At 47.9% G+C, this 19,266-nt stretch overlaps 1 protein-coding gene across 2 annotated transcripts in view; it reads right to left on the bottom strand.

Annotated features, from left to right (window-relative positions):
- The window catches only part of LOC139581445 (A disintegrin and metalloproteinase with thrombospondin motifs 2-like), a 228,267-nt gene that overhangs the window by 7,295 nt on the left and 201,706 nt on the right, over positions 1-19,266 (bottom strand). The window contains exons 6-22 of one of the 2 annotated variants that reach the window (XM_071411213.1): positions 18,972-19,128; positions 14,803-14,908; positions 13,726-13,869; positions 13,221-13,353; positions 9,564-9,593; positions 8,175-8,288; positions 7,809-7,954; positions 7,395-7,570; positions 5,344-5,477; positions 5,027-5,150; positions 4,443-4,523; positions 4,159-4,325; positions 3,918-4,077; positions 3,675-3,807; positions 3,267-3,474; positions 2,396-2,525; positions 1,623-1,715 (exon numbers count right to left, since the gene is read on the bottom strand). In XM_071411213.1, coding sequence (XP_071267314.1) covers positions 1,623-1,715; positions 2,396-2,525; positions 3,267-3,474; positions 3,675-3,807; positions 3,918-4,077; positions 4,159-4,325; positions 4,443-4,523; positions 5,027-5,150; positions 5,344-5,477; positions 7,395-7,570; positions 7,809-7,954; positions 8,175-8,288; positions 9,564-9,593; positions 13,221-13,353; positions 13,726-13,869; positions 14,803-14,908; positions 18,972-19,128 — 2,236 coding nt within the window. The remainder of the gene's footprint in view (positions 1-1,622; positions 1,716-2,395; positions 2,526-3,266; positions 3,475-3,674; positions 3,808-3,917; positions 4,078-4,158; positions 4,326-4,442; positions 4,524-5,026; positions 5,151-5,343; positions 5,478-7,394; positions 7,571-7,808; positions 7,955-8,174; positions 8,289-9,563; positions 9,594-13,220; positions 13,354-13,725; positions 13,870-14,802; positions 14,909-18,971; positions 19,129-19,266) is intronic. The other variant, XM_071411214.1, reaches the window with a different exon arrangement.

The following is a 19,266-nucleotide window of genomic DNA, read 5'->3' as shown; positions in this document are numbered from 1 at the left end:
GACCGTCATCTTGAACTTCTTCCATTTTCTAATAATTGCGCCAACAGTTGTTGCCTTCTCACCAAGCTGCTTACCTATTGTCCTGTAGCCCATCCCAGCCTTGTGCAGGTCTACAATTTTATCCCTGATGTCCTTACACAGCTCTCTGGTCTTGGCCATTGTGGAGAGGTTGGAGTCTGTTTGATTGAGTGGGTGGACAGGTGTCTTTTATACAGGTAACGAGTTCAAACAGGTGCAGTTAATACAGGTAATGAGTGGAGAACAGGAGGGCTTCTTAAAGAAAAACTAACAGGTCTGTGAGAGCCGGAATTCTTACTGGTTGGTAGGTGATCAAATACTTATGTCATGCAATAAAATGCGAATTAATTACTTAAAAATCATACAATGTGATTTTCTGGATTTTTGTTTTAAATTCCGTCTCTCACAGTTGAAGTGTACCTATGATAAAAATTACAGACCTCTACATGCTTTGTAAGTAGGAAAACCTGCAAAATCGGCAGTGTATCAAATACTTGTTCTCCCCACTGTATATATATATATTATATATACAAATATATTTATAGATGTATTTGTTTTAAAGTTTGCAAGCATAAATAAGCTGCAGTTATTGAACTTTAATATAACAGTCAAAGAGAGGATGTCTGATGAGGTGGTGAAATGGGAAGCAACCTCACATGGTAAAACTACCCTGTTTTCATTAGCCTTTTACTCTTCTGCACTCTTGACCTCTTCACCCAACAGCTCCGTATATAATATTCCTAAAAAGTGTTGGTTTGTATCACCTCCTGTCCCTGTGCTGAGTTCCTGTCAGTCTGAGAATGGGACCTAGAACGAGATAAACCGTCGTTGTCATTCTAGAATGGAACCAGGATGTGAGATGAGCACTTTAGCAAAGATGTCCTCATTGTGACAAGATCACATTCACAATAAAGCTTTAGTTTTTTTAACGTTTTTTTACACTTCTTTTTTATTTATATATTTTTTTCCCTTCGTTAATTTCATACTTGTCACCCCGGACGATGACGGCGTGGTGACCCCCCAAAAAATCGCAGCCGCATCTCAGGAGCGTGACCCATGACATCTTGCAGCTAGCTCACTCAAAACATGGCCGCCAAACAGAGGGGTGGGCTCACACCTCACTGGCTCTTCAACACCACTAAGAGCCGCCAATCAAACCTGTTCGCCATTTTCCATTTCCAGCTTCTCTTCAATGTTTAATTGTTTTTCGTTTTAGTTTGGACTGGCCAGCGGTTACAACACAATGCTCCACAAAAGAGAGAGAGAGATAAGAGAAGAGAGAGACAGAGCAAGAGAGAACCAACCAACCAATCAGCACACAGTAGCCAGAGACCTCCCCCAATCAGAGCTGTCTCACACAGAGAGAGAGAGAGACACACACCCCCCAAAAGAGAAGCGAAAAGCTGGCGCTCGCTCGCGGGCGCGGGCACAGGCACGGACACAGGGGTGGGGGTGGGGGGGTGGTCAGGGGGTGAGCCTGCCCCCAGGACCCCTTGCCCAGGCCTGTTGCAGGGTGAAGAGGACAGAGAGAGAGGTCAGGGTCCAGGTCAGGACAGCCATGCACCGGAGGCCGGGCCCAGAGCTATAAAGGGATGGTTTTTTACGTGAAGTGTTCCTCTGGTAGGGCAAGTCTGGGTCTGGACGGGACAGCCACTGGATCAGGATGTTGCCGTTCTTATTCAGGTCTGACGAGCCTCCTGGAGATGGAGCAAGGAGGGAAAAACATCAGAGAGGACAATGAGAGACTTCTACTGTCTATTTTACATTACCTTAATACACCAATCAGTAGTAATAATAAAGAATCATGGATTAGATTTCTAAAGTGCTTTTCTTCTGAGGTAATCAAAGCACTTTACATAGTAGAGGGAAACATCCACCACCAATGTGTAGCACCCACCTGGATGATGTCAGCAACCACCAAACATCAGCTATCATGTGGAGAGGTGAGGAGTGATATATGCCAATTAGGAATGAGGGGGATGATTAGGTAGCCATGATGGAATGGAGCCAGGTTGGGAGTTTAGCCATGCCACCGGGGTTAACACCCCTACTCTTACGATAAGTAACATGGGATTTTTAATGACCACAGAGAGTCAAGACACCCGCTTAACATCCCATCTGAAAGACAGCAACCTGCGCAGGGCAGGGTCTCCTTCAATGCCCTGCGACATTGGGATCTTCTTAGACCAGAGAAAAGAGGGCCCCCTACTGACATCTCTTCCAGCAGCATCTGGTCTCTCATCTTGGGACCGACCAAGACCGACCCTGCTTAGCTTCAGAGGTAAGCCAGCAGTGGGATGCAGGGTGGTATGCTGCTGGCAAGTAGTGGCACAAGGACACTAAATAAGAGGAGTTATAATGGGGCCATAATACTCACTGGCACAGGGCACCAGGCGACATATGCGTATGGTGTCTGGCTTGCTGTCCAGACACAGACCGATGGTGTTGTCACGCGTGTGACACAACGCCTGCCTCTGCTGTGTCCCGTTGGCACACGTCACGGAGCACTGTGGTCACACAACACAGAAAAGAGTGTGGGAATAGGCTATACAAATCAACACACACACCTACACACCAACACACACACCTACACAACAACACACACACCTACAAAACAACACACACCAACACACACATACCTACACACCTACAAAACACCTGTTCCCACCCCCCCTCACACACACCTACACACCTGTTCCCACCCTCACAGACATCACTACACACCTGGTCCCACCCTCACAGACACCCTTACACACCTGGTTCCACCCTCACAGACATCCCTACACACCTGGTCCCACCCTCACAGACACCCCTACACACCTGGTCCCACCCTCACAGACACCCCTACACACCTAGTCCCACCCTCAAAGACACACCTACAAACCTGGTCCCAACCTCACAGATACCCCTACACACCTGGTCCCACCCTCAAAGACACCCCTACACACCTGGTCCCACCCTCACAGACATCCCTACACACCTGGTCCCACCCTCACAGACACCCCTACACACCTAGTACCACCCTCAAAGACACACCTACAAACCTGGTCCCAACCTCACAGATACACCTACAAACCTGGTCCCACCCTCAAAGACACCCCTACACACCTGGTCCCACCCTCACAGACATCCCTACACAACTGTTCCCACCCTCAAAGACACACCTACAAACCTGGTCCTAACCTCACAGATACCCCTACACACCTGGTCCCACCCTCCCAGCACCCCCAGCCCCCATCCATCCCTACCTGTGTCCAGGACCCTACTCTCCACTGTGCAGGGCAGAGCTCTCTGTTACATGGTCTGCGTGCCTCAGGACGGTCATCGTTGCAGTACTTGCTGTGGATGGAGCGCTTGTTGCCGTTGTCTAAGGGCTGGACACAGCGAACAGATCTCATCTGGTACCCCGTTTTACCACACGTCTTACTGCACGGCTCCCACGGACCATCTTCCCAGCTAGACAGACATAGAACAGAGAGTTAGAGGGAGGCACAGACAAAGACATACATCTTAGACCTGGTGACATTTTGATCACTAGCCCCTTCCTCTTTAACCTCTTTGGTGTTGACAGGTTCACGGTGAAGGGAACAAGGAGTGACATTGTACGGGGCCATTCTCTATGTTTACATCCATCTAAACCACCCATCCATACGTACATGGGCTGGGAGCACTCCTTCTGGTTGCAGTCTCTGCTGATGGCGCGAGGCTTCTTGATGTTCTCACAGTAGCGTCGGTGGACCATCTTACTGTCTGCTCTCCTTCTACAGCCGTACCGGGTATACTGCTTACCTTTCCAGGCACAACACACACAAACATCCGTTAGACAAATAGATCCTCATCCAAAACTCCTATCATGTTCCCCAGTGTCTTCCTGTGTAAGCCGTGTCACTGTAAAATACCTCCCCCACAGGGCTTGGAGCAGTAGGACCATTTCTTCAGGGCCCACTCGTAGAAGGAGGAGTCATCCAGCAGCATATTGTTCTCTATGGCAGAGAGAAGGTCCATATGGATGATGTACTTATAGGACAGGGTCACCTTGGCATCTCCATGGGACTGCACCTGGACACAGGGAGACAACAGTATGTATTACATTTGTCGGTGTTAGTGTGTGTGTGTGTGTGTGTTTCTGTGTGTGCGTACCATGATTAGGACCCCATGTCTGAGCGGTCCATTCGTCTGTAGTGTCTCCTTGTCGTGGTCATTATTCACATACTCCCACTCCACGCCCTTTTCTATGACGGCACGGGATTCTGGGAGGTCTCCCTCCGCGTTCAGGAAAAACTGTCCTGAAGCCTGGTTCTTCACCGCTGGGGAGGGAGGTGGAATTATAGATTGGAATGCACACACACGCGCACACACACACACGCGCACACACACAAGCACTCGCACGTAAACGCACGCATGCACACGCACACACATCACACCTAGGATGTGGGCTGTTGGCTTAATCTCCTGGATCAGTAGGTGTCTGGCCCCTCTAGGGATTTCAAGTACTTTGAGGAAACCTGAAAGGAAAACACACACATTGCCATAAGGTCCAGACACCCACAGATGTCTCTTCAAATTGGTCAGGATATATTTCACTAAACGTTATTGTTCATTTGAGGAACACAGTGTTCATGTAGCGACTTTTATCTTGCTTCAAATAAGACTTTAACTGCGCTGCTGAAAGTTTTGCTAGCCAGGGTCAACAACAGTCGTCCAGGAAATGTAGAAAATGAGTTTCTTCCTTATTTCAGCTGGATGATATTGATTTAATATGACGTCCTGGCATAGCGTTTGGACATGACTGGCCAGCTCATTGTCTCTCTGTAACCAGTAGAGGGAGCTCTTTCGTTAGATATCCAGGGGATCATCATCATCATCGGAGGATGACCCAGGCCGGGAAAACAACCTCATCTATCTCACTTCCTGATCTGTTTTCTCATGTTCCGGGGTCTGACAACTGAGCTACACTTGACCTCACTGGTCTCTGCCTGCCAGTGTGATGGTGTGCTTGTGGGTGTACCTTGTTTCTTGGCACTTCGTGTGAAGTTGCCATTGATGATCTTGCAGCTGGAGTTGTCTCCTCCACAGACGCCACACTTATCCTCCTGTTGGGAGGACCCTACCACGCCGTCACAGCCCACTTTCTGCCACATACACGTGTATGCACACACACACACAAAGACACACACCTAGACTTAATATGGACACACACACTTCACAAAGTTATGAACACTGACACCTCACACAGTCACACATACATCATTTGGGTTGCAAAATGGACTAGCACTGTGTAACCCCACATAACCTTAAAACAAACCCACAGACACACAGACTGACCTCACAGTCCCCACGCACACACACGCTGTAGGGGTCTCTATATGAGCAGAGCGTGCCGTCTTGGACCAGCCTCTGCATGTTGATCTTGTCTCTGGTCTCCTTGGACTGGCAATGGAGGTGGCATCGCTGCTTAGCTGCACAACACACACACACACACACACACACACACACACACACACACACACACACACACACACACACACACACACACACACACACACACACACACACACACACACACACACACACACACACACACACACACACACACACACACACACAAACACGTTACAATGCTATATTTAAATATAGTTAGCAACAGGCCCCTATGCAGAACTATGACAACATACTGTTGTAAAGAGATCTGGATTCATACTGAACAGGTAAATCACTTAAGAGTACGAGGCACACCTAGCATATATCCTCTACAATAAAGACACAGCTCAGAGAAGGCCGTGGAGGATCTTTGTCTAGCCTGTATGTGTTTATGTAATCTCTCAGACGTGTGTCTACCCCGACTATGCCATGGCCATAATGTACAGTATGGCACGTGAGATTAGCTTTAAGGTGGATTTGACTGTTCAATGTGTATGTCTACCTGCTGCAACGGAAATTGCCCAGAGTTTGATTGTACACATGACCTATTGAGTCAGATTAGACTTAGCTAGCTGCAGAATCACTGTGTGATCTGAGATCACTATGTCTTCTGTACGCTATGTTCAGAATGCACTGGGATTACTTTACGGATATGACAAAGTATTAGAAACGCGAGTCCACTAATGGTGATGCTATTCCATTACGCAGTCCCTCACTCCCTCAATCTTCCAGCCAGAGTCCCCAGGGGGGGGGGGGGGGGCGACACCATAGATCATCCCAGAGAGAGAGAGTTCTCTGGGTGAGAAGGGTTGACTGATTCCCCTGATCAGCTGGACCCTGGATGACCAAAGCAGCTGGAACAATCAGCGCCTGTAAAAGTGTTTTTTAAACTATTGTTAGGAGGATGTTAACAACAGTATTTCACAACAGGCATAACTGATCATTTGAATTGGAGCAAGGTCTGGATTTCAACACAGACTGACTCCTGTTCTCACATCTCTAAACCCTGGAGATGCCAACACACGAATGGAATTCATTCCAACCTCTCTCCTTACCTATACCTTTCCCCCCTTCTCTTTCTTTCCTTTTCCCTCCCAACCTACTTGAGTAATTTAAGCTCAAATAAAGACCATGGGAAGGCCTTTCTCAAAAGGATGGCTTTTAGAAATGACAATGTAGAGAAAAACAATTTAGCGTGGGGACTGTTATCCTGGGCGCAGCGCTGTGCATAGTCTACTGTGACCCTGGATTAGACTGAGAGACGCATCAGTGTTTTTCCTCAAGCTCTGCCCTTTACTGGGACCATCAGTTAATACCCAGCGAGGAGTCACTGACACCGCCACTTAGAAGGAGTGGATCGGCAAGCCTCACACACTCCGCAAACCCACACACACACTTCTAGATGACGGAAGGGAGTTTTTGGAGACATGGAGAGAAAGAAGAGATGGGATTCCTATTTCAGAGTTCTGATGGTTTAAACATATGCTTTGTGATTCACAACAGCTGGCTGGCTGGCGAGGGAGGGAGGGACGGAGAGAGAGAGAGAGAGAGAGAGAGAGAGAGAGAGAGATATATAGGGGATGAGAGAGGGGGAAGAGAGAGAGAGGGGGGGGTGAGAGAGAGGCTGGAAAAGAGCTCAGATGACGTCAGTGTGATTAGGTGGAGTGAGAGAGTTCAAATAGAGTGTTTTTTAAAGATGGGTTCAGGAAAGGGGTTGTTGTTTTAGAAAGGTTGAAAGACAAGAGTTTTGTTTTTGAATATAGGTGTTTTCACACTGCTCAGCAGAAAACCAGCTGTCGTTGACCATAACATAACTCTCAATCTGCCTCCGTGCAATCTCTACATCAGATACAACAGACTTTGGCCACAAAGCAAAAGGAGCCGACTTAAGGCCCGCAAATGTCTCCGTCCCAACCGACCATTTGGGGAAGTCTGTCTGTGTGTAGGCTACTTACGTTCGGTGTGTTCATAAGGAAGCCAGTGGTGTTTGTTGTTGTGGAACTCATACTCGGTGTCCAACCTACGGCACTGCTCCTCCCTGAAGTCACTGTATAGCTCCTCACACTCCTGGCTGTTACACAGCTGGAACTGGTAGTTAGCACCCAGACAGGTACGACCTCCGTTAGCAGGCCTAAGGAGGACAAGGGGAGAGGGTAGAGAGAGAGAGGGAGGGAGGGGTAGAATTGTTAAACTAGGTTGATGTGAACAGTTATGTCGCATATCTTTTTGCAAAACCATCACAATGTGATGGATAGCAATGATACCATGTTGGTTATGTTCTGTTAGGACAAGATCTTACACCTTTTCACTATGATACCATAGAAATGTTGCTAGGTAGACTTCTCAATAGTTGTTTGATATTTATGTACCTGGGGTTGTCACATTCGCGGGTTCTGAACTGCACCCCTCCTCCACAGGTACGAGTGCAGGACCCAAACTGGCTCCACACGCCCCACCCACCATCCTGCTTTATCATGTCATTGGTCAGCCAGATACAGTGACCTTTGAAGCAGTGCTGTGATAGGATGAGAAAGGGGAGAGACTGTCAGATAGCATAATTTTTGACCATTACTGTGGTGTGTGTGAGTATGTATAATATGAATAATATTGTGTGTGTGTGTGTGTGTGTGTGTGTGTGTGTGTGTGTGTGTGTGTGTGTGTGTGTGTGTGTGTGTGTGTGTGTGTGTGTGTGTGTGTGTGTGTGTGTGTGTGTGTTTATGTTTATGTTAGTGTACCTTCCCGTCCCCACACATGGTTCCGTCAATTGGCGGTCCTTTCTTGGTCTTGCAGAAGAAGGGGTTGTCAGGGTGGCTGCACCACAGCTGTTTGCAGGGATCAAACGTCCGGTACTGCAATGGAGAGAGAGAGAGAGACATCCTCACACACACGCCCGCTCATATTATACACACACAGCCAGTACCTTACATATCACAAGAGTAGACAGGTGACCTGCAACAGTCACAACAAAGAACAGATCTGTCTGATATGCACACCAGTCACTATGAGTAGCTAGCATCACAGAACATTCCAGAAATCACCTCAGACCTACTACACCAGAGATAACAAATCAAATGTACCACTGACTGCACATGTACAATAAAATATACAAAATAATAACATCCACAGGAGTCCAGACGGTGGTGTACTGTAGTAGTTCATCACTGGTTCACTGTTACAACAACATGGCTGTACAGGAAGACAGAGAGCATGCCAACACAACCAAAGAGGATGAGGAGAGAGAGACTCTGACTGAGACACCCTGCAGCTCCGTGGGGTCAGAGAGGAGGGCAGAAGGTGAATATAAAATGGTCAACATGACCGATCATTGGTTCAGAGAAGAATAAAGTTGTCCTTAGTCAGTTTTTCATTCTATGCCCCTAATGGTTCAGGTAAGGATGCTGGAGAGAATAAACTGATCTTAGATCTGTGACAAACTCTCTTCTCTCTCAGCTGTTTCCTTCCGCTCCCCCCTCTGTCCCCCTTGCCACAATAACAGAGCCGAGCCAGACTCCCTACCCAGAATGACCTCAGGTGACCCCTCCAGTTGAGGTTACAGCAGGGTCAAAAGTCAGCCTGATGGTTGGTTGGCACTGATGACATCAGCTTGGTAAGCTGGCACGCGACACTGCAGGATCCTAAACCTGAACATAGAAAAGCAGCTTTTGCTCCAGACCTTTCTTTCTGTCTGGAAACTTCTCTCTCTCTTTCTTTCCACCCTTTTTCTACCTATGTTCTACATGCCAATATGTCTTTCTGAACGGCCAAAAAGTCACACAGACATTTACAGTAAAAGGTGCCATGCGTGATGTCAGGGTTGAGCTCATTTGCTATGGTTGACTTTGTCTGGCTATGAGATCCAGGAAAGCTGTTCGGGACAAATCCAGCATTTTACTTTTTCTCTTTGGTAGGTACTATATGGGAACCAGAAACAGAGATCATGTTTAGAATCCTGCAGTACACATGCCAGGCACAATAATGTGACGATGGGCAGAACTAAATAAATAAAAAATGTACGAGTAACGTTGCAACGATGACGACAATACTGATATCAATCAGAGGAAAAAGAAAAGCGGCCACATGGCTCCGAGGGGGGTGTGGGGGAGGGGGGGGGGGGGTAACCTTACCTGTGTTCCAGCCTGGCTCACCTTTTGCAGCTAAAGAATGGTTTGACAACAGAATACAGGGTAATCTAGCAACGTGTGCAAAGCAAAGAGCAGGTCAGCTCAACTCTCAATCAGAACAGCTCTTGAACAGTCTGTCTAAAAAGATGAGCTCTTCAGTCAGTGTCAAGATGCTTTAAGGAAAATACTTATTCAAGTGGGGACTTAGGTCAGTAGGGACTTAATTCAGTGAGGAGTGGGGAGTCATTCTATCCAGACGTGGATGTAACCCTAGTCATCCTACTGCATCAGTGAGGAGTCATTCTATCCAGACGTGGATGTAACCCTAGTCATCCTACTGCAACAGTGAGGAGTGAGGAGTCATTCTATCCAGACGTGGATGTAACCCTAGTCATCCTACTGCATCAGTGAGGAGTCATTCTATCCAGACGTGGATGTAACCCTAGTCATCCTACTGCATCAGTGAGGAGTCATTCTATCCAGACGTGGATGTAACCCTAGTCATCCTACTGCATCAGTGAGGAGTCATTCTATCCAGACGTGGATGTAACCCTAGTCATCCTACTGCATCAGTGAGGAGTCATTCTATCCAGACGTGGATGTAACCCTAGTCATCCTACTGCATCAGTGGGGAGTGAGGAGTCATTCTATCCAGACGTGGATGTAACCCTAGTCATCCTACTGCATCAGTGAGGAGTGAGGAGTCATTCTATCCAGACGTGGATGTAACCCTAGTCATCCTACTGCATCAGTGAGGAGTCATTCTATCCAGACGTGGATGTAACCCTAGTCATCCTACTGCATCAGTGAGGAGTCATTCTATCCAGACATGGATGTAACCCTAGTTATCCTACTGCATCAGTGAGGAGTCATTCTATCCAGACGTGAATGTAACCCTAGTCATCCTACTGCATCAGTGAGGAGTCATTCTATCCAGACGTGGATGTAACCCTAGTTATCCTACTGCATCAGTGGGGAGTGAGGAGTCATTCTATCCAGACGTGGATGTAACCCTAGTCATCCTACTGCATCAGTGAGGAGTCATTCTATCCAGACGTGGATGTAACCCTAGTCATCCTACTGCATCAGTGAGGAGTGAGGAGTCATTCTATCCAGACGTGGATGTAACCCTAGTCAACTTACTGCATCAGTGAGGAGTGAGGAGTCATTCTATCCAGACGTGGATGTAACACTAGTCATCCTACTGCATCAGTGGGGAGTGAGGAGTCATTATATCCAGACGTGGAGGTAACCCTAGTCATCCTACTGCATCAGTGAGGAGTGAGGAGTCATTCTATCCAGACGTGGAGGTAACCCTAGTCATCCTACTGCATCAGTGAGGAGTGAGGAGTCATTCTATCCAGACGTGGATGTAACACTAGTCATCCTACTGCATCAGTGGGGAGTGAGGAGTCATTCTATCCAGACGTGAATGTAACCCTAGTCATCCTACTGCATCAGTGAGGAGTGAGGAGTCATTCTATCCAGACGTGGATGTAACCCTAGTCATCCTACTGCATCAGTGAGGAGTCATTCTATCCAGATGTGGATGTAACCCTAGTCATCCTACTGCATCAGTGAGGAGTCATTCTATCCAGACGTGGATGTAACCCTAGTCATCCTACTGCATCAGTGAGGAGTGAGGAGTCATTCTATCCAGACGTGGAGGTAACCCTAGTCATCCTACTGCATCAGTGAGGAGTGAGGAGTCATTCTATCCAGACGTGGATGTAACCCTAGTCATCCTACTGCATCAGTGAGGAGTCATTCTATCCAGACGTGGATGTAATCCTAGTCATCCTACTGCATCAGTGAGGAGTGAGGAGTCATTCTATCCAGACGTGGATGTAACCCTAGTCATTCTACTGCATCAGTGGGGAGTGAGGAGTCATTCTATCCAGACCTGGATGTAACCCTAGTCATCCTACTGCATCAGTGAGGAGTGAGTAGTCATTCTATCCAGACGTGGATGTAACCCTAGTCATCCTACTGCATCAGTGGGGAGTGAGGAGTCATTCTATCCAGACGTGGATGTAACCCTAGTCATCCTACTGCATCAGTGGGGAGTGAGTAGTCTTTCTATCCAGACGTGGAGGTAATGTAGTCATCTTACTGCATCAGTGAGGAGTGAGTAGTCATTCTATCCAGACGTGGAGGTAACCTAGTCATCCTACTGCATCAGTGAGGAGTGAGTAGTCATTCTATCCAGACGTGGAGGTAACCCTAGTCATCCTACTGCATCAGTGAGGAGTGAGTAGTCATTCTATCCAGACGTGGAGGTAACCTAGTCATCTTACTGCATCAGTGAGGAGTGAGGAGTCATTCTATCCAGACGTGGAGGTAACCCTAGTCATCCTACTGCATCAGTGAGGAGTGAGGAGTCATTCTATTCAGACGTGGAGGTAACCCTAGTCATCCTACTGCATCAGTGGGGAGTGAGGAGTCATTCTATCCAGACCTGGATGTAACCCTAGTCATCCTACTGCATCAGTGAGGAGTGAGTAGTCATTCTATCCAGACGTGGATGTAACCCTAGTCATCCTACTGCATCAGTGGGGAGTGGGGAGTCATTCTATCCAGACGTGGATGTAACCCTAGTCATCCTACTGCATCAGTGGGGAGTGAGTAGTCTTTCTATCCAGACGTGGAGGTAATGTAGTCATCCTACTGCATCAGTGAGGAGTGAGTAGTCATTCTATCCAGACGTGGAGGTAACCTAGTCATCCTACTGCATCAGTGAGGAGTGAGTAGTCATTCTATCCAGACGTGGAGGTAACCCTAGTCATCCTACTGCATCAGTGAGGAGTGAGTAGTCATTCTATCCAGACGTGGAGGTAACCTAGTCATCTTACTGCATCAGTGAGGAGTGAGGAGTCATTCTATCCAGACGTGGAGGTAACCCTAGTCATCCTACTGCATCAGTGAGGAGTGAGGAGTCATTCTATTCAGACGTGGAGGTAACCCTAGTCATCCTACTGCATCAGTGGGGAGTGAGGAGTCATTCTATCCAGACGTGGATGTAACCCTAGTCATCCTACTGCATCAGTGGGGAGTGAGTAGTCATTCTATCCAGACGTGGAGGTAATCTAGTCATCCTACTGCATCAGTGAGGAGTGAGTAGTCATTCTATCCAGACGTGGAGGTAACCCTAGTCATCCTACTGCATCAGTGAGGAGTGAGGAGTCATTCTATCCAGACGTGGAGGTAACCCTAGTCATCCTACTGCATCAGTGAGGAGTGAGGTGTCATTCTATCCAGACGTGGATGTAACCCTAGTCATCCTACTGCATCAGTGAGGAGTGAGGAGTCATTCTATCCAGACGTGGATGTAACCCTAGTCATCCTACTGCATCAGTGAGGAGTGAGGAGTCATTCTATCCAGACATGGATGTAACCCTAGTCATCCTACTGCATCAGTGAGGAGTGAGGAGTCATTCTATCCAGACGTGGATGTAACCCTAGTCATCCTACTGCATCAGTGAGGAGTGAAGTGGTGCTGAAGTGATTGGCTTTTCAACTAATGAGAAATGGTAAAACTGTGGGAGACGTTAGGCCCGTTAGGTGGCAATAGATACTTGTTTTTCTGGTAACATATGTTAGTATTAATATATAGTTAGTAGATGTGTTAGTATACCATTCGTTCCTTTGGGGAGTTCTTACCGCGGTACACATTACGTAGCCCACGCCGAAGTCGAAGCGACACTGTTCGTTCATGGAGTAGTGCAGACCAGGAAGTCTGGGCAGGGATGGCCAGTTATGTTCGTAGGGGTCGTCACGGAGACAGTCGTAGGATCTGGGGGAGGAGTCAAAAGATATGTGAGCTAGCAGTGGTTTCATATTCAGTGAATAAAGGAGAGTGGTAGAGTTGAATATATTTTGTATTGTATTGTTGGGAACAGCAACATTTCAGTTCAGGAACCCTCCTCAGGCTGCATGAGTTTTCATATTGGAGAACTGTATGCTGAACACTGGCAGACCTAACAGAGTGGAGTTCCTATAGTTTGGAGAACTGTATGCTGAACACTGGCAGACCTAACAGAGTGGAGTTCCTATAGTTTGTTTGTGGTCTGGAGTCATTCAGTTCTAGTGAAAAGGAATGTAAACACGTTGTTTGGATTGTAACGTGTGTAAGTGTGTGTATACAGTAGGTGTGTGATACACTCACTTTAGGTAACGTCCTAGCTCCTGCTGGCTACAGCGGGACCAGTGGAAGCGGTGGAAGGCAGCTTGGACCAACGGGGCCATGATGCTCCCCATGTGCACCTCGTCTCCACAGCGATTCCCCTGGCCGTCGTGCTCCATACCCAGCCTGGGGGAGAGAGAGAGGCAGGCAGGGAGGGAGGGAGGGGGGAGCAGAGGAACAGGCGTATGGGTCTAATTCAATGTGTTATGGTGGATAGAATGCTTTTTTAATTGTGTGTAGCCCTAAGTCGATACAGTGTGTGTGTGTGTGTGTGTGTGTTTGAGTGTGTGTGTTTTTGAGTGTGTGTGTGTGTGTGTGTGTGTGTGTGTGTGTGTGTGTGTGTGTGTGTGTGTGTGTGTGTGTGTGTGTGTGTGTGTGTGTGTGTGTGTGTGAGTGTATGTGTATGTGTATTTGAGTGTGTGTGAGTGTGTGTGAGTGTGTGTGTTTGTGTGTGTTTTTGTGTGTGTGTGCGTGTATTTATGTGCATTTGAGTGTGTGTGTGAGAGTATGAGTGTGTGAGTGTGCCTGTCTGTGATTAAGTGTGTGTGTTTGAGTGTGTGTGTTGAATGAGTGTGTGTGTTTGAGTGTATGTGTTGAATGAGTGTGTGTGTGTGTGTGTGTTTGTGTGTGTTTGAGTGTGTGTGTGTGTGAGTGAGTATGTGTGTTTGTTTTAGTGTGTTTTAGTGTGTGTGTGTGTGTGTGTGTGTGTGTGTGTGTGTGTGTGTGTGTGTGTGTGTGTGTGTGTGTGTGCGTATGTGTGTGTGTGTGTGTGTGTGTGTGTGTGTGTGTGTGTGTGTGTGTGTGTGTGTGTGTGTGTGTGTGTGTGTGTGTGTGTGTGTGTGTGTGTGTGTGTGTGTGTGTGTGTGTGTGTGTGTGTGTGTGTGTGTGTGTGTGTGTGTGTGTGTGTGTGTGCGTGTATTTATGTGCATTTGAGTGTGTGAGTGTGCCTGTCTGTGATTAAGTGTGTGTGTTTGAGTGTGTGTGTTGAATGAGTGTGTGTGTTTGAGTGTATGTGTTGAATGAGTGTGTGTGTGTGTGTTTGAGTGTGTGTGTACTCACACATGTCCCGTCTCGTGTGCTACCACAAAGGCAGAAGAGAAGCCATCCTCATGGTTCAGAGTACAGCTCCTCACTGGGTGACACATACCTGTTACTGGAGCATAACCTGAAGAAAGGAGACAGGAGGGAGAGAAGAGGAAGGGAGAGAGCAGTGAGAGGGAGGGATGGAGGGAGAGAGGAAGAAGGAGAGGAGGGAGGAGAGGCAGGGAGAGAGGAGGGAGAGGGAGGAGGGAGAGGCAGGGAGGGAGAGAGGAAGGGAGAGAGCAGTGAGAGGGAGGGATGGAGGGAGAGAGGAAGGAAGAGAGGAGGGAGGGAGGAGAGGCAGGGAGACAGGATGGAGAGAGAGGAGGGAGAGGGAGGAGGAAGAGAGGAAGGAAGAGAGGAGGGAGAGGCAGGGAGGGAGAGAGGAAGGAAGAGAGGAGGGAGGGAGGAGAGGCAGTGAGAGAGGATGGAGAGAGAGGAGGGAGAGGGAGGAGGGAGAGAGGAAGGAAGAGAGGAGGGAGAGGCAGGGAGGGAGAGAGGAAGGAAGAGAGGGTGGAGGGAGAGAGGCAGGGAGAGGAGGGAGAGGGAGAGAGGAAGGAAGAGAGGAGGGAGACGCAGGGAGGGAGAGAGGAAGGAAGAGAGGAGGGAGGGAGAGAGGCAGGGAGAGAGGAGGGAGAGGGAGGAGGGAGAGAGGAAGGAAGAGAGGAGGGAGAGGCAGAGAGGGAGAGAGGAAGGAAGAGAGGAGGGATGGAGAGAGGCAGGGAGAGAGGAGGGAGAGGGAGGAGGGAGAGAGGAAGGAAGAGAGGAGGGAGACGCAGGGAGGGAGAGAGGAAGGAAGAGAGGAGGGAGGGAGAGAGGCAGGGAGAGAGGAGGGAGAGGGAGGAGGGAGAGAGGAAGGAAGAGAGGAGGGAGAGGCAGAGAGGGAGAGAGGAAGGAAGAGAGGAGGGATGGAGAGAGGCAGGGAGAGAGGAGGGAGAGGGAGGAGGGAGAGAGGAAGGAAGAGAGGAGGGAGAGGCATTGAGGGAGAGAGGAAGGAAGAGAGGAGGGAGGGAGAGAGGCAGGGAGAGAGGAGGGAGAGGGAGGAGGGAGAGAGGAAGGAGGGAGGAGAGGCAGGGAATTTGTAATAGAAAGAGAGAAGGGTGGTCAGGGATCAGTAAGAAGAAAGGGAGCAAGAAAGAGTGTTTGAATACCCATACTAACATACTGTATACTACATACTTAATTAGTATATACTACATACTATATACTATTAGTTGAGCCTACTAGCTCTTCGCATGTCTACCGGAAGTTGATGCTGTTGCTATGCAACCTCTTGTTAGCTTGTTAGCATAACAAATTACTTGCTAGACTTTGGGTGTGTTTGTAAATTCAATCTGGAGTGCCAGAGTGTGCTCAGGGTGTTCGTAAATTCAGGGCGTTGTCAGATTGTCCGTTTATAAATTCAGAGCGTTTCGCTCTCAGAGTGTACACAGAACGCTCTGGCCGAGGAGTAGGGTTGATCCGAGCGTTCTGACCTCACCACTGCAGTCATTGGCTAGCTTCTTCCAGACACAAATGAGAGAAGACCTACCTCTGACTAGTTAATAGCTGGTTAGGCAGTTTTCATGTTATCCAGAGCGTTAGTGACTGTAACTGTGCTGTTGGCAACAATTTAATTACCTTTGTTTGCCAACGTTTACTGACACCGGCCACATTCAATGGGTGTTGAGCGTTTGTAAATTCATCAGTTATTCTGAGCTCAGCCTCTGTCAATCAGACGAGAGCGCTTTGAAATCGGAGTAGATTTAGAATTTACGAATAGACCCGAACGACTACACCATTTAGCTAAACTATGAATGACGTGAATAATTAAGTCAATAAACGTTGGCTAGTTAGTTAGATAGCATAAAGTAAATATACTGGCAAGTTCGATGTAACCAACTAATGTTACAGTAGGTAGCTAAAATACCTGGTACACACTGCTGTACTGATATGCGGTTCGTAAGGATAGCGTAGCTAACAAATTGTTAGCCAACGTAACTTTTTTGAAAAGTCATTACTTTATTACATTACTCAAAATGTTCTTAACATTTGTCATAGTTAGTTAAAGCAACACATTTATATCTGATCTCGTCGGACTTCGGCTGCATATTTTCCGCCATTATCTTCAAATAATTGCTTGTATACTTCGTATTTTGGCGAATGTAGTACGACATCCGCAAACTTTTGGCTGACTAACTCTATTCATACTATGACTAATAAGCATACTACACTACGCAGTTTACGTCCCAAATAGTATGGTTAGTGCGGTTAGTATGTAGCATTGTGAATTACAATAAATTCAACTTTGACCTACTCACACCAAACAGGAACTTCTCAGTAGCTAGAGCTCAGTGACCTGACTGTGTCTCTTGTACAGCTCTCAGAGAATGCCCTGTCGCTGTCTCTCAGGGTTTTGTTCTCTCTAGTGGCTAGCAGGTCTGTGGCTGTAGTCTCTCTCTGTTTTACCTAGCCGGTCTGTGGCTGTAGTCTCTCTCTGTTTTACCTAGCCGGTCTGTGGCTGTAGTCTCTCTCTGTTTTACCTAGCAGGTCTGTGGCTGTAGTCTCTCTGTTTTACCTAGTGGGTCTGTGGCTGTAGTCTCTCTCTCTGTTCTCACTAGCAGGTCTGTGACTGTAGTCTCTCTCTCTGTTCTGTTCTCACTAGCAGGTCTGTGACTGTAGTCTCTCTGTTCTGTTCTCACTAGCAGGTCTGTGACTGTAGTCTCTCTCTTTGTTCTGTTCTCACTAGCAGGTCTGTGACTGTAGTCTCTCTGTTCTGTTCTCACTAGCAGGTCTGTGACTGTAGTCTCTCTGTTTGTTCTGTTCTCACTAGCAGGTCTGTGACTGTAGTCTCTCTGTTCTGTTCTCACTAGCAGGTCTGTGACTGTAGTCTCTCTCTTTGTTCTGTTCCCACTAGCAGGTCTGTGACTGTAGTCTCTCTGTTCTGTTCTCACTAGCAGGTCTGTGACTGTAGTCTCTCTCTTTGTTCTGTTCCCACTAGCAGGTCTGTGACTGTAGTCTCTCTCTTTGTTCTGTTCTCACTAGCAGGTATGTGACTGTAGTCTCTCTGTTCTGTTCCCACTAGCAGGTCTGTGACTGTAGTCTCTCTGTTTGTTCTGTTCTCACTAGCAGGTCTGTGACTGTAGTCTCTCTGTTCTGTTCCCACTAGCAGGTCTGTGACTGTAGTCTCTCTGTTTGTTCTGTTCTCACTAGCAGGTCTGTGACTGTAGTCTCTCTCTCTGTTCTGTTCTCACTAGCAGGTCTGTGACTGTAGTCTCTCTGTTTGTTCTGTTCTCAATAGCAGGTCTGTGACTGTAGTCTCTGTTCTGTTCTCACTAGCAGGTCTGTGACTGTAGTCTCTCTCTCTGTTCTGTTCTCACTAGCAGGTCTGTGACTGTAGTCTCTCTCTTTGTTCTGTTCCCACTAGCAGGTCTGTGGCTGTAGTCTCTGTTCTGTTCCCACTAGCAGGTCTGTAGCTGTAGATTCTGTTTTGTTCCCACTAGCAGGTCTGTAGCTGTAGATTCTGTTTTGTTCCCACTAGCAGGTCTGTGGCTGTAGTCTCTGTTCTGTTCCCACTAGCAGGTCTGTGGCTGTAGTCTCTGTTCTGTTCCCACTAGCAGGTCTGTGGCTGTAGTCTCTGTTCTGTTCCCACTAGCAAGTCTGTAGCTGTAGATTCTGTTTTGTTCCCACTAGCAGGTCTGTGGCTGTAGTCTCTGTTCTGTTCCCACTAGCAGGTCTGTGGCTGTAGATTCTGTTCTGTTCCCACTAGCAGGTCTGTGGCTGTAGATTCTGTTCTGTTCCCACTAGCAGGTCTGTAGCTGTAGATTCTGTTTTGTTCTCACTAGCAGGTCTGTGGCTGTAGATTCTGTTTTGTTCTCACTAGCAGGTCTGTGGCTGTAGTGTATTGATTTTCTCTCCAGCCCAAAGCTGAAGCCAAGAGCAGCTTTGGAGCTAGCTAACTCCCCTGAGACATGCTGCTAGCCTGCTCTCACTCTGTCTGTACTAAACACCACTAAACCATACACAACAACACAACAGAGTACAACTGGGTGGTGTGTGTGTGTGTGTGTGTGTGTGTGTGTGTGTGTGTGTGTGTGTGTGTGTGCGCTCATCTGTGATTGTGTGCATGTCTGTATGTACGTTTGTGTGTGTGTGTGTGTGTTTATTACCCTGCATGCCAGTAGGCCCAAACTCCTGTCGTGTGAGGAAGATAGCATGGTCGTGGTACTCTGCATCTCCTGTCTCCTGTTTCTGCTGCAGGAAGGCCCAGCGACACACATTCTCCAGACTCTGAGACGGGTTCCCCAACTCTATCAGACTCATAGACTAGAGAGAGAGGGAGAGTAGAGAGAGAGAGAAAGTGAGAAGAGAGAGAGTAGAGCGAGAGTAGAGAGAGGAATAGAGAGCAAGAGAAAGTGAGAGAGAGAGGGGGGGGGGGGGAGAGCGAGACGGGGGAGAGAGGGA

The sequence above is a fragment of the Salvelinus alpinus genome, chromosome 7 (assembly GCF_045679555.1).
Source record: "Salvelinus alpinus chromosome 7, SLU_Salpinus.1, whole genome shotgun sequence".
Classification (NCBI taxonomy): domain Eukaryota; kingdom Metazoa; phylum Chordata; class Actinopteri; order Salmoniformes; family Salmonidae; genus Salvelinus; species Salvelinus alpinus.
The sequence above is the reverse complement of the archived record's forward strand: the minus strand, read 5'-3'. Positions and strand labels throughout refer to the sequence as shown.